The 14,630-nt window shown below is 45.5% G+C and overlaps 1 protein-coding gene across 6 annotated transcripts in view; it reads right to left on the reverse strand.

Moving 5' to 3' along the window:
• LOC143282841 (uncharacterized) overlaps positions 1–14,630 on the reverse strand; it is a 146,847-nt gene that overhangs the window by 119,966 nt on the left and 12,251 nt on the right. For all 6 annotated transcript variants that reach the window (XM_076588699.1, XM_076588673.1, XM_076588691.1 and 3 more), the window contains exon 2: positions 12,420–12,507. In XM_076588699.1, coding sequence (XP_076444814.1) covers positions 12,420–12,507 — 88 coding nt within the window. The remainder of the gene's footprint in view (positions 1–12,419; positions 12,508–14,630) is intronic.

Genomic DNA, 14,630 nt, shown 5'->3' on the forward strand with positions numbered 1-14,630 from the left:
GTGTGCAAATACATCTATCTCTCTTTCTCTCCCTCTCATGCATGTACCCACATACACAAACACACACTCCCTTAACTCCTCCAGCCCCTCCCCTTTACGACGAGGGCTGAGCAAATGGGACCGTGATGAAATTCGGAGCATGACCCTGTCCTTGTGTCACCAGGATCGCTCAGAATGAACATGGGAACGAGAAAGTGTTGTTTTGTTATGATTCTTATGGAACACATTGCTCTTTTCAGTTCCAAGAAGGCCTCACATGAGTGAGAAGTTGCAAAGGCGTGGCATCAGTCGGAACCGAGTTTTGTGTTTGTATATATTATTTTTGGTCAATTAAACAAGGGAACATCCACAGAACAAACATCCGTTGCCAAGGCCTGGGGGTCTCGGAGTCTTCTTTACACCTTGTCTAGCAGTTCTGTCCTGCCAGGCGAATTAGAAAGAGCAGATGTTCATTAAGATATGCAGGTCGTGTAGTCAGCCACTTCATCTCCTCTCTTGTAAGAGGGTAAAATCTGAAAGGCTGGTGTTCGCAGTACATGAATTTGACACGATCACTTACCGCGGGAATGAGGTCTTTGTACGCCTTTGACACTGCTATTTCTCTATGAATAAAGATTATTTGTTTGGACGGTGTAGGAGGTGGGGGGTTGGGACGGGGTGAAAGGGGGGGGGGGGTGTAGAGGGGAGGGGCAGACTTTTGCACTGAAGCCTCATCACGACCGGGCTAATTTATACCTCTGTTATTTTGTGCGTGCGTGTATGAGAGAGAGAGACAGAGACAGAAAAGGTGAGGGAGAACGAGCGAGCGAGAGAGAGAGAGAGAGGGGGGGGGGGATTTTCTTGCCATGTACTAAAAATAATGATAAAAAATACCAATAAAAAATTCACTCATGACATCTCCAAACAAGTGTTAGTGGTGAAAGAACATACACCTGAAACTTGATCTGTTCTTTCCCCCGGTGGGATGTCGCGGGCGTCTTTCATTTACGTCTCACCCCCGCCTTTGGACAATGTCTTCTTCTACTGCTCTGGTTTCTTTATTTTTTTCTGTTGTTATTTCCTTTGTTGTCATATCTTCCATTCTACTCAACCATGTCCATTCACTTGCATGCGATCCTTCTAATGATTTCTAGACTTTTTTGTTCTAACGTACAGGCAGCGAGAATGTAAACACTGGAATGGCTACCCATAATCACTCTGCATTGTTCTCTGTCGATATGGCCTTTGAAATGTTTACCTTTTGTTGTGTACAAATTTTTATTTGATCCTTTTCAACAATTTTTTTAGTCAGCATTAGATAAATTCAGCGAAGGGCTGGCGCCTGAGCACTGCCTTACAGAGAGGCCTGAAAAGACAGGTTGCAAAGGTGTAGTGACAAATTTAGAACCGTGACACATCAGGCCATAGATTCTTCTAGTGCTTTATAGTTGTGAATAGACTTCAATGGATTTTTTTTTTTTTTTTTTTTTGTACAAACAAGCCTTTAAATCACGTCTTTAAAAAAAAAAGTCTTTTATACCGATGTGTTAAGGAGTTTGGAATTGTGCGTGAAATGTTTCATTTTACTGAGTATGATGCGTTTGACACCAGGGAAGAATCTGAATTGTGTCTTTGAACTTTGTTTGTGGATGATTTATATTTAAGGTACTTTCAGCCCTAACACAACCATGAACAAAGCTGAAATGAAAGGATGAGATTCGGGAATGGACGGGTGGAAAGCTCAGGACATGGGTACACAGTCTTTACAATGCGTTATCAACTTCGTGATCAACATAGAGCAAATAACATACATCAGGCATGTTTCAACTGGGTGTTACTGTGCATGTATCAATACTGTATGTGGACTGTCATCGACCAGACACAGAGATCGAAGAATCGCAAGATTCTGCTTGGGTGGAATCGAGATAGATGCTAAAACCAAAATACTGGACATCTGACAAAATATTTCGTTTTGTTTTTGTTTTGAAGTCCCCAGTTGTATGTCCGCGCTTTCAGATCTAATTGCGACGCACCCGCAGTTTTCACCCGTGCATTCGATTTGATGTTCCATCGTAATAACAATAACAAAAATAATCTGTGGTGTTTCGTCCTAGGCAATGCACCTGCAGCTGGAAAAAACAACAACGCATGATGAGATTGGGGGTGGAGAGGGGAGGGGGTCACAACGCTGCTGCAATGGTGTCCCCACATACTTATTTCTTGGATTTCCTCTCCGCTTTGAAGCTAGAGCGGGTTGTGGGAGGTGGGGTTTGCAGGGGGTGTTTGCGGTAAAAGGTAAAAAAACAGCCCACTCCCAGCCAACTAATGGGATTATACAGCAGTGAAGGCGGACTCCATTCAGCCCCGTAAACAGCTACCAGTCCCAGTCAGCACCACCCACCCCCATCCGCCCCCCGACTTTACCCCCCGAGTCATGCCGTGACTGGGCACGGCGGGCCTTGTAATCAGACTCCCCAGCCTTTCAGGCCTCGTGGGGAGAGAGGTGAAGCACAGCGCTTGACGGCTTCTTTTTCTGTTCTTTTTCCATTTATTTATTTTTCAACCTTTTTTTTTTTTTGTTTTTTTTTTTTTGCAAGCGCTGAACACGTATTTTGCTGGCAAGGAAAGACTTTTTTGTTTGTATATTGACTGAAAAACTTACGTGATCTCATTACACTCGCCAAATGACCCCCCTTTATCCATCCCGCCCTTACCTCCCTCCTTCTCTCCCTTCCTCTGTGTCAGAACTGGTGAGGAACTTTAAAAGCATTCCAGAATTACCTCTAGCGTTGCGTGTGTGAGTAATACATAATGATACTGATTTGCACTACGGTTGGAAAGGTAACGATAAAAGAAAGAAAGCACTCAGTGGCTCCCTAAACTTCCCCCGGATGATTCAGGTGGTGATTCATAAACACCAATACTACTGTGCAGTAAAGCGTATCTGTTTATAGCCTCTGGGACTGAACACACACACACACACACACACACCAGCGTAAAACACGCAAAAACTAAAATGCGAATACGAAAACAAAGTACTGTATGGTTACGGGAGATCCGGCTCAACAAGACGTCACCCATTCACAGTGAAACACACGCAAATAAAAAGCCATATAAAACTGCAATAAAATATTCCACACCCCGTACAAGAGTATATTTTGTTCAGGGAGAACTTTAACAAAGCGCACAATAGTTCATGACAAACGACACGTTTGCAAATTATAAACGGGACCGGCCTTCACAATCAACCGCTTACTAACAATGTAACTAATCCATTAGTTTCAAGAACATTAACTGCTTTTGTGTGGGTGGATAAGTGGAAAACAGACAAGCGACCAAGGCAGGTAACATAACCCAACTATTGCATTTTGTTGTTGTTGTTATCATTGTTGTTGTTAAATGGATCAGATGGTGATTTTTTTCGGTTTGTTTGTTTCTGGGAGGAGCGGGGGGTCATATTATTTATGAAATCGCCAGGCTATTAACACGCACGGTAATACTGTCAAGACAAGAGCAGAGAGAGCTAATACAAACCCACACGTCAAGACAAAGTTCTTAAATTATGATTAACACTGAGCTGTTACAGAACAATACATAAATATGTAGCATGATGTACATCACGTTTCCATGCAATAATACATCGACCCCTAAACATGGCAACGCAATGTTACGTCACGCACTGAACTGCCACATAATAATGATAAGTAGATCACAAAACATGGCAAAACGACATCACTGAATGAAATACTGTTTTAACCAACAACATTTTCACATCATGTATGACTTACACCCAGTCCCCATACAATGATACAAAAAGCTACAAAACAAGGCAAGACAACAGAAGATATTCAACACACCAACACTGACACGTGATAAAGAATACACAGAACATAAACCAAGACTAGACATCATAAGATAACAGACCATGGTTTATACTGAGATGTTTCGTATACTACATAGACTATACATGGGATGCAAACCACATATCTTCAATTTACACCAACCTGGCACACAATAAGTGTAACACAGAGTGAGTACAAAACAAGGCAATACATCATAAGACAATATACAACACAATATGATTTACATTGATCAGCCACACAATGATACATAATCACATAGGATCCACACTGAGCTGCTTGCTACACAATGCTATATAAAACATATCACACACGACAACGCTGATCTGCTACACAACAATACTCTACATTACACTACACTACACTACAGTACACGACACTACAGTAGCTCACAAACGACGTGCACTGAGCTGCTCTCCCCTAACAGACCGGGAGTACAGTGTCCTGGCTGACCTAGCTGTAGAGGGTCGGCGCGCCAGGCAGTACTGATGGACAGCGCCCCGTCCCCGTGCTAATCCCCCCACCCCGCCCTGACACTGTGTCGGCCCGGCCCCCAAACCCCCGTCCATCACGCCTCGCCACAGTCCACTGACACTGCCGGCCAGAAATCCCTTTTTCACCCACACAGCACGGGTGGGTGATAGAAAGGTGAGCGCTTGTATGCATAATTGTGTGTGTATATACGTGCGCACAGGACGTTAGGTGTTGACACAGCTCGGTTAGCTGAGTGTCGAGCTGACGGCTGCTGAGTTCGATTTCCGGGCACCAGAAATGAAAATGACAATCTCATTAACCATCTTAATGGGCGGTCCTCCTGGCGGTGGCGTCAGTGCAGGGTTGTACAGGTCCCTTCTGTCCACTCTGCCAAGATGGTTGGTTGTGCCTGCTGGTCATATCATTTCAGGTGGGTGACAATGTCAGAACCGAATATGACCCCAAATCAATGAACGTGCTTGCATGTGTATGTGTGTGCGCATGTGTATGTATGCGGGCGCGCGTGAACGTATCTGTCAGAGTGTGTGTGTGTGTGTGTGTGTGTGTGTGTGTGTGTGTGCGTGCGTGCGTGCGTGCGTGCGTGCGTGCGCGCGCGCGCGCGCGCGTGTGTGTGTGTGTGTGTGTGTGTGTGTGTGTGTATGTGTGTGTTACAGTATGTAGCATCACGCCCGATAATGCAAGCTTTCCCATGAAGCAACGTTTTTTTTTCCACAAGAAAAGTCTTTGTTGAAAAAACAAATGAACATTTGAACACCTTCACTGGAAGTTGTCGACGTTAACAGGTTCAAAGTAAAAAGTACAAAAGCCAATAAATTCTTAGATGTACTATTTATTTAGCCTAATATGTGGACAGCATGCCATCTTCTTGTTGCTAAGCATTACCACACACAACAAAATCCATACACAAACAGACTGCAGTGTACCCATCTTGTTGCTAAGCATTACCACACACAACAAAATGCGTACACAAACAGACTGCAGTGTACCCATCCGAATCTCCAGCTAGTAAGTTACACGCACAAGACGTTGTAAGTTTTGCAAATATTCAGATATCCATATTTGAGGTAATTCTAACAAGTAGCATATAAAATGAACTTTAGTAACTATATATCTTCTTGCTTTAAAAAGGTTTGATCAATTGGAGTCCGTATGTGCACATCCATAAATATCCCGAATATCAACGGATTCATGATAGACTGTATTTTATTCATCCAAGTCGTACCCAGGGGAGTATGGGACATACACAGACAGACAGAGACACACACACACAGAGTGAGAGACAGAGAGAGCGAGAGACAGAGAGAGCGAGAGACAGAGAGAGCGAGAGACAGAGATCTCCAACGAAAGAGGTCGCAGTGGTTTGAACATTGCTGGGATATACAGCAGGCAGCACTCCCACCTTCTGAAGGCTTCAAGTGCCCATGGTTGACATCACAAAGGGCTGTTTATACACGATACGTGGTGGTTCCGGAGGATGACTTGATGAAGTCAGGAAAAGTATACTGGGCAAAAAGATGCTGCTGCCTCTGCCTTGCATCAGTGAGAGAGAGAGAGAAGAGGAGGAGGAGGAGGAAAAAATAAGAGGAGGGAGGGGAGTTCACAGACTGAATATTCATTGGGAATGGGATGTTGTGTGCTCAGCAATGTTTAAGGTTCAGCCTGCACACAGTTGACAAACCAAATAGCGTTCAGCAATGTTTGAGTTTCAAGCCTTTTCGACAGTCTTATTATAGCATTTTCAGGACCACACACTAGGATACCACCATCCCCTTCAAATGCACACGCACGCTCACACACACATACAAAGAGAGAGAGGAGTCTGAGACGATTTATTCGTTTAAGGTCAAGGCCCCATATAAATGAAACGCGATAACATGCAGTTGTCACCATAACTATCACCATAACTATCGGTGCACATTCAACATGTTCACAGCTCAACTGCAGAAACTGGGACAATATTGTTTCTCTTCACTGAAGAGCTCCATACAAATGTGGGATTACACTTAACACCATCACCAGACGACATCAATAAACAGAAATTAAACAAAGTACAATGACGTTCATAATATTTTTTTGGAATAAAATGTACGCAAAACCGTGCAACACAAGGCGCTTCAAAACAAAATGAGTTTCATCTTCATTTGACTCCCTGTACAAAGGACAGTTTCCCCCTTGAATTTTCTTATAGTGATACATGTGCATATTGAGTTCACAAATGCCCACTCTAAATCTTGTCAATATAAATCGTATTAAGCACTAGAAGTATAAGCTCCGGCTGTGAAAATAGAAACTATCACTTCACTGGATATGCCTTTTTCCTGTTTGGCCACCACACACACACACACACACACACACACACACACAGAGTGAGAGAGAGAGCAATGCAGTGGAGACCCGCGTACACACACACACACACACACACACACACACACAGAGAGCAATGCAGTGGAGACGAGTTTAATCACAGAGGTAAGAAAACACAACGCTTCTCCGTCCTCTTTCCCCAAGTCAATTTTCTAACTCACACACTCCTTGCATCGAGGGACGAGACGTGAGGATGTGGAGTGCGTGGGTTTATTAAGAAAAAAAAGTCCAGTACCTCGTATGGAGGTAGGTTTGCGCGGGAAGAAAGTAAAAACCAGAAGAAACAGCCTCACAGCAGTTGCGAAGGAAAGCATTAATCATGGTGGGACAGCTCACTTAATTACGGGAGCAGACCGTTTAAGCTCGGGACCCCCTGGCGAAGTCCGACATAGCTGCCTAGCTACGAACAAAGGGCATGTTTGCCCAACCCGCAATCTGCATAGACATCCCAGTTAGACCGATTTTAACGACGTAGGCTCTAACCGAGAAGATGTCCCAGAAAAGTCAACCCGTTCCCTCAAACATGCCACGCAGTGTTTCGCCCTCCATTACTGTCTTCTTTTTTTCTTTTTTTTTTCTTTTCTTTTTTTATACTGCTTGTGTACACTTGACGCGCGTCAGGAACTGCGACAAGCTTGGGAATGACAACTAATGGGATTTTAAAAAAATGGGCTGTTATAGTTCACAGCAGTAAAAAAAAAAAAAAAAAAGTACTATGTTTAGAGTCATCAGTTGTGCTTTTCGGTGCACCGAAACAGATTAATATGCCATTTCATGAGCAGAGCAGCATCTCTGTTACAACTAGAAAAGATAACATTGGTTAAACACGACAGCGATTATGTCTAAACTTGAATGATATTCGTCATAACCGAATCTCTCTCTCTCTCTCTCTCTCTCTCTCTCTCTCTCTCGAGTGTTTGCGCGCACGTGCGCGCAGTCATGTGCGTATGATGAAAGTTACCTGAAGCACTCTGACAATGTTATCAGGAAGCATCTGGCCCACAAAGCCCATCAAATCTGTTTTCAACCTGCTGTCATGTGGCCTCAATACGCCTGCCCTGTGACAGTCGGCCCCAGGCAATTAGTGGCCTGAAGCCGGCAGGGAACTTGCTACCGATACCCAATCCCACGCCGTACCGCTACAGACATCAAGGCTTCGGATCGCCCATTTACTCTTGCTGCTAGCGGGCTCCGCGTCCTCCCTTCAATGGCACGCACTGCAGCTGTGGGAAGCCGCCACCCAGGGTCAGCTACCACCTGAACCCAGATGGAGCGGGGCTGAGACAGTCACCCGTTTAGGACTCTCACTAAGCGGGCCGGGTTGACAGGTAGGTGTGAATCCTGGTGGAGACGAAAGGCCTGGTGGAGGATCCGGAGAGATCAAGCGGGGACTTCATTGATAGTCGTCGTCACGCTGTGTTCATCGCTCACATGGTCCTTTTCTTCTTCAACGTCCTCCTTTTGGGTCAGATGATTGCCATCAGGCATGTCACCGTGCACTCTGACGAGTCTTTCACTTTGCCGAAAATGTACATATATGGTACTAAAGGTGAAAAAAGTCTACAAACAAGCCAGGAACTCACGTTAAAAAAGGGCTTGGAATCAACAAGTCTGTTCGTAATTAAATACGTGGAATTTGCAGGCACAACAAGTCCCCCTAATTGGAAGGCTTGCTGGAAACTCGGTCTGCTTGTAGCGGCATTCACACCTAATTGGACATAATGTGCATTCCTGTCAAATGGCACAGATTTTTCCCCCATCGGACTGGGTGAGGGTGAAGACAGTTAGCCGACAGGGTACAGCTGGAGCAAATAAAAGTCATGGAATGCACGCGTTTGCGTTTCAGGATATACCCTGGTGTATCTCTGACCCATGCGAGAAACACATGTGGCCCGGTTCCTACATCATTTGGCTGTAAACTCCAAATGATGCCATGGTTGGATGCAGACCTTGTGGAAACCCGGACCCTTGATACTTTAAGTCAAACGATCCAAACTGTAGCATCACACATCGTTGCACTGACGGTGAAGGGACACACACACACACAAAAGATGTGAGGCGGTGTCTTCACTGTTTGGCTCGTTGGATAACAAGATCATCGGACAAAGTTCACACAGCTGCTTTTCCAGCACGGACACAACGTTTTGTGTATTTATAGTTAGATCACCTCGACTCTTTCCTGGGCAGAGGACAAAGCCCTGTGTTGTAAAGGTCAATGTGCTGATTAGCCATGGAACTTGCTCCCCTTTGTGTGGGAAAAAAAAGGTCATACTGGTTCAGTCATAAACTATCATGAACTACATTTTGTACCGACCGCTCCGCAGAATGTTTCACATCAGTCCCAATGCAACTGACAGCTTTAATACCTCAATTATTTTCTTTTATTGGCCAAAAATCAAAACCTAACGTATCTTGGTTATTCTATTTTGTTAACGAAGAAAAGATGAGACAGATGTTAGCCTTGTCACAGAACTGGTTTTATCATTTGAAAGCAGCAAAGTCAAAACGAACACCACTTTTCTTTTCAGGATATTTATGACATTCAGACAGGACGCCGATGCCGATGTCCACATTCCGCATTTGTGGAAGACCACGGATTCCCAGGCGTGATATAAATACAGCGTGGACTTTGTTCTCTTTAAGTAGGTGTGAGAACACAACCCCTTACCCCCCAGCTAGCCTGTCTGAGAGAGGGCTCACGTTACACCAGGTGACGGCCAGGGCCCCGTCAGTCAATGGGCCGGCGACATGCCCCTGTGCCAGACAGACCCGCCGCCACGGTCCGGGATTTGGCAGGACAAAACAGGGAGGGGACAGTGAAACGCCTCCCTGCCTAAGACCACTTGCCGCCAGCGCCACACGCTAATGAGGTCTGGCTGTTTTGAAAGCTGCCGGCGGCTCAACTCCTTACCTTCCGTTCAGTAAGTTACAGTCAGATTTTACGTCGACACCCACCATGGGGGGAAGTGGCCGACGTCAGTGACCGTATCAGGAAAGTGGGAGACCAGGGACAGGGGAGGGGAAAAACGCGACCAAGGTTTTCCCGCCCTTCAATTTTCAATAGTTCGATGCATGGTATCATTGTGTATCGCGTATCGCACTTAATGTTTTGCAATACATTTTCGTAGCATAATAACACACACTTCATGTTTTGCAATACATTTTCGTAACATTATAACATACAATCTCATGTGAAATTCGGACGACTCTTCCCATGTCATCACTACTCCCGTGTATATTTATTGAACAATCAAAATGGAGTTTTCAACACAACGTTGTCAGGGACGATTTTTCTAGCTGTGGGTCAGCCCTGTAATGATCCTTCGTTGTGGGCTGGGCTGTTAGCGACATGATTCGGTTTAGTTGATGTGGGTTATCTTGTGTGTGACATCAATACAGGGGACCTTGGTTTGTCGTCTCATACGAAAGACTAGCATCTGTACCACTTTCTCCAGGACATGTGGAGAAGGGAATGCAATATCGGCTGATGTTGGATTCTACTTTGGGACCTCCCCGCACTGTCTGGCTTTCAAGGTGAGCGCTCTACCCACTCGGCCATCACCCGTGGTCACTTCAGTGTTGTGTCACTTACTGGAACCGTCTCCTGCCTGAGCTCCAGACCCGAGGGCCTGGCTTCACGCTGTGTGGCCTGCTGATTGTTTGGGCAAAGTTGGTGACGGTGGGATTGGTTTGCACCGGTGGGGACTAATCCCTCTCCATGTCAAACGAATGACGCCTGACTTTGTGAGTCACCGCTACGAGCGGTCGATCGTCACCTCCTCTCCGCCTGCCAGTGCCAGTTCTTGCTGGGTATAAAACACCACGACAGTTGGCACAATGGACTTCCTGTGTCTGAACCATGTAAAGCGTTCCCATTCTGAAGACTGGCAGCTGCTCCAAGTACACTGATATTTTCAGAAACACTCAATAAAATGTGTGACATATTTTTGTTGTTTATCGGTCAGCCGACCGCACAGACCACATCAGTACCAAATGTATAAGTAAATAGCAATAACGAGTATATTTGCATACCTACAACATATTGCACAAACGCACATATGAGCAAGAACGCGGTCAAGCAATCGAATTACAGATGAAGTAAAGTTACACCAACCCAGAAATTAACGAGAAGAAAAAGTAACTGTTCAAGTAAAGGCATCACCCATGGCATACTTAAGAGTAAGACTGATGTATCACAGGCGCTGATTACAACGGCTGAAAGAGTATTTCATTAAAATTTTATCTACAAGACAGTGGGATTAATGTGTGTGTGTGTGTGTGTGTGTGTGTGTGTGTGTGTGTGTGTGTGTGTGTAACATAAAGGCAGTGAAAGATAAGTAAACGAAAGAGAAAAAGAGAGTGAGAGAGTGAAAGAGAAAGAGACATACAGAGACAGAGAGAAAGCGGGAGAGAGAAAGAGAGAGAGAGTGACTTACAGACTCTTTGTGACAAACAGTAGTTTCGATCACGATGAGAGACGGAAGGGGGTAGACAGAGAGAGAGAGAGGGGGGGGGAGACAGAGAGAGAGAGAGGGGGGGGAGACAGAGAGAGAGAGAGGGGGGGGGAGGGAGACAGAGAGAGAGAGAGAGGGGGGGGAGACAGAGAGAGAGAGGGGGGGAGGGAGACAGAGAGAGAGAGGGGGGGGTGGGGAGGGAGACAGAGAGAGAGAGGGGGGGGGGGAGGGAGACAGAGAGAGAGAGGAGGGGGTAGATATATAGAGAGGCGGTGTATATGACAGGACACAGAAAGAAAGAGAAAGAAAGGGAGAGAGAAGGAGAGACAAACAGACAGGCAGACAGAGAAAAAGAAAGAGAAAGAATGGAGAGAGGAGTGCTTAAACGAAGTCGAATCGAAAAGATGCTAACTGCACTAAGTACTGGCTGAAGCCACTGCTGACGGAGAAGGAAGACATAAATGTCACAATACTCACAACACACATTAAGACTCAGGAAATGACAAGGCAGCGGAAGTGCGCTGACAACGTTTCAACAGGTCAAAGACATGACTGAGAACTACAATTATGGCATTTCTCCAATTCTGTCTTTCAACCACATCAACACTCAGGGTGACAGAGAAAAGGAGACAAAGAGAGAGAGACAGAGACAGAGAAACAGGAAGGAAATAAGAGGGTGAGAGAGACAGACAGAGAGAGAGAAAGAGAGAGAGAGAGACGAAATAAGAGAGTGAGGGAGACAAGAGAGTGAGGGAGACACAGAGAGAGAGAGGAAATAAGAGGGTGAGGGAGATAGAGTGAGACAGAGGGGTGGGGATAAGAGGATGAGGGACACACACACGCACACACACACACACACACACACACATGAGAGAGAGAGGACATAAGAAGGTGAGGGAGACAGAGTGTGTGTGTGTGTTAGAGAGAGAGAGGGGGGGGGGATAAGAGGATGAGGGAGACAGAGAGAGACTAGAAAGGAAACAAGAGGGTAAGGGAGACAGAGAGAGACAGACAGACAGAGACAGAGAGAGAGAGACGAGAGAGGAAATAAGAGGGTGAGGAAGGCACAGAGAGAGAGAGAGAGAGAGGAAATAAGAGGGTGAGGAAGGCACAGAGAGAGAGAGAGAGAGGAAATAAGAGGGTGAGGAAGGCACACAGAGAGAGAGAGGAAATAAGAGGGTGAGGAAGGCACAGAGAGAGAGAGAGAGAGAGAGAGAGAGAGGGGAAATAAGAGGGCGAGGGAGACAAGAGAGAGAAGACAGCTCACCTGGTGGACAGGCACACTGAGCTGCACGCTTCACTGCACTGTGCTGCCCCTCCTCCTCCTCCTGCTGCTGCTGCTGCTGCCGCCGGTGCTGCAACAGAGCGTGACACACCACAACATCACTTACACAGCTGCAGTCAGCACGACACAGTTCAGAAAATGTCATGTTTCTCTCCGGTTTTTGTTTGTTTGTTTGTTTTCTCTCTACCATTCCCGTGTGTACCCTTCAAGCTATGTTCAGGCATGCACCGAAAACAAAACGCACCTACATATTCACACACATACACACCCATATGCACACATATACACACGCATACGCACAAACACATACACGCACACATACACACACGCACGCACGCACGCACACACACGCGCGCGCGCGCGCGCGCACACACACACACGCATATACACGCATGGACACGTGCACATAATACAAGCACACACGCACACATTCACGCATGTGGGAACACGTATTAAGGAAAATATACACACGGCGCAATGATACAGTTTTACATCCAAGTTCGGATTTTTGTTTTGTTTTGTTTTTTCCTCAGTTCAGAGACAGCGGATATGGGTAGGATTCTGGACATTTTTAGATAGTACGAATGCACACAGAACACTGAAATTAACAGCACTTAACATTTGTGTAGACACACGTTCATTGCGAAATCGTGGCCTGCATTGTTGCGTGTTGTCTGTCTGGTGGGAATGTCTAGAAAGGTCATATCAATATCTCACATCAAGCTAGGTTTCGTGTCGATAGACGTAGTTGTTCCTGAGAAAATGTCAATGTTAAAGGTTAACACACACACACACACACACACACACACACACACACACACACACACACACAGAGAGAGAGAAACCAAAACAGCAATTACATAAATAGACTTCCTTAACACGTGTCAACCAAAACCAAACAAAGAAACAAACAATAACAATAAGAGGAAAGAAACCGACAACAATAATAACACACACACATCTAGTATAAACAGACGCGAACTGCAGCCAACTAGTACTATCCCGTGATGTTCAATGATTGCAATGGAACTCTTTGGAATAAAAATGGTGAACACCCAGAAGGAAACAACAGAGACAAGAGGTCTGGAAGAAAAGATAGCAATGAAAAATGGAAAGTTTATATCGCAAAACTTCTTGACAGCGGGAATTTTGTTTATAACAGGAAGACGGATACGAGCTTCCCAGCGAAGTATTGCCGTATCTGCAATGATACACTAAATTTTGTTGTTTGGTCGTTCGCAGCCCTCACGTTATCTTTCTCTTATTTTTCACGCCAAACGAAACCAAAATAATACAGATGATAGGAGGGACATGAAGTCCTCTGGGCGATACCCTGCTTCCATGTGAACGCGTGAAGATATCTATCCATATTTACACTCCGTATCAAACCCAGCAAGGTTTTTGCACACTCGAAATATTACTGACATGCGCGTATAAATCTCTGGAAGAGAACCGGCGGACGCACAAGCTGAATTTGCAATTCAAATGAATAACGAAGGAAACTGTACCAACCATAAACAAAGCCTAACACGGCTGTCTGTATTGAAATACACAGCCCCTCCCCCTAACTTCCCCGCCACACACACACACACACACACACACACACACTTCCATGCAATAGCTCTAGGTGGAGCTTGATTTCAGGGAACCAATGCATACATGTATATGCAAAACCAGTAAACATACGTGCATAGATCATCATGGATGTACAGACTAGATTGCATCTTAACTTCTGTCTCTGTCTCTCACCCTTTTTAACCAACATACACACGTACACACACGCCACACACGGTGCACAAACAGGCCTGACAACAATTATCTGTACCACCCGTGGGCAGGCTTTATGGGCTCTATAAGCACACAGTGACGTATAATATATAAACAACCCTCCTAATATTGGTGATAATTTTGCACAGATTCACATAAAACGACCTACAAATCATAAACAAGTTAAGACCGGCTGTAAACATCGGTTCAGACTGCGCCCCTTAACTTTGGGGTACGGACAATTCCCCCTGTCTTGGGGTGGTATCGGTGTAGCTGGGGCAGACGCCGATTTCTCCCCGCACAGTGCCATGTTTGTTCCGTCAGTCAGCAGCCCGCTAGGCTCGTAATTCAGACCAAATTGCTCATTAAGACCCATGCTGCTTATCTCCCCTCTTAAGTGCCTCGCTCCGAGCGGGCAGACGCGGG

The sequence above is a fragment of the Babylonia areolata genome, chromosome 1 (assembly GCF_041734735.1).
Source record: "Babylonia areolata isolate BAREFJ2019XMU chromosome 1, ASM4173473v1, whole genome shotgun sequence".
Taxonomy (NCBI): domain Eukaryota; kingdom Metazoa; phylum Mollusca; class Gastropoda; order Neogastropoda; family Buccinidae; genus Babylonia; species Babylonia areolata.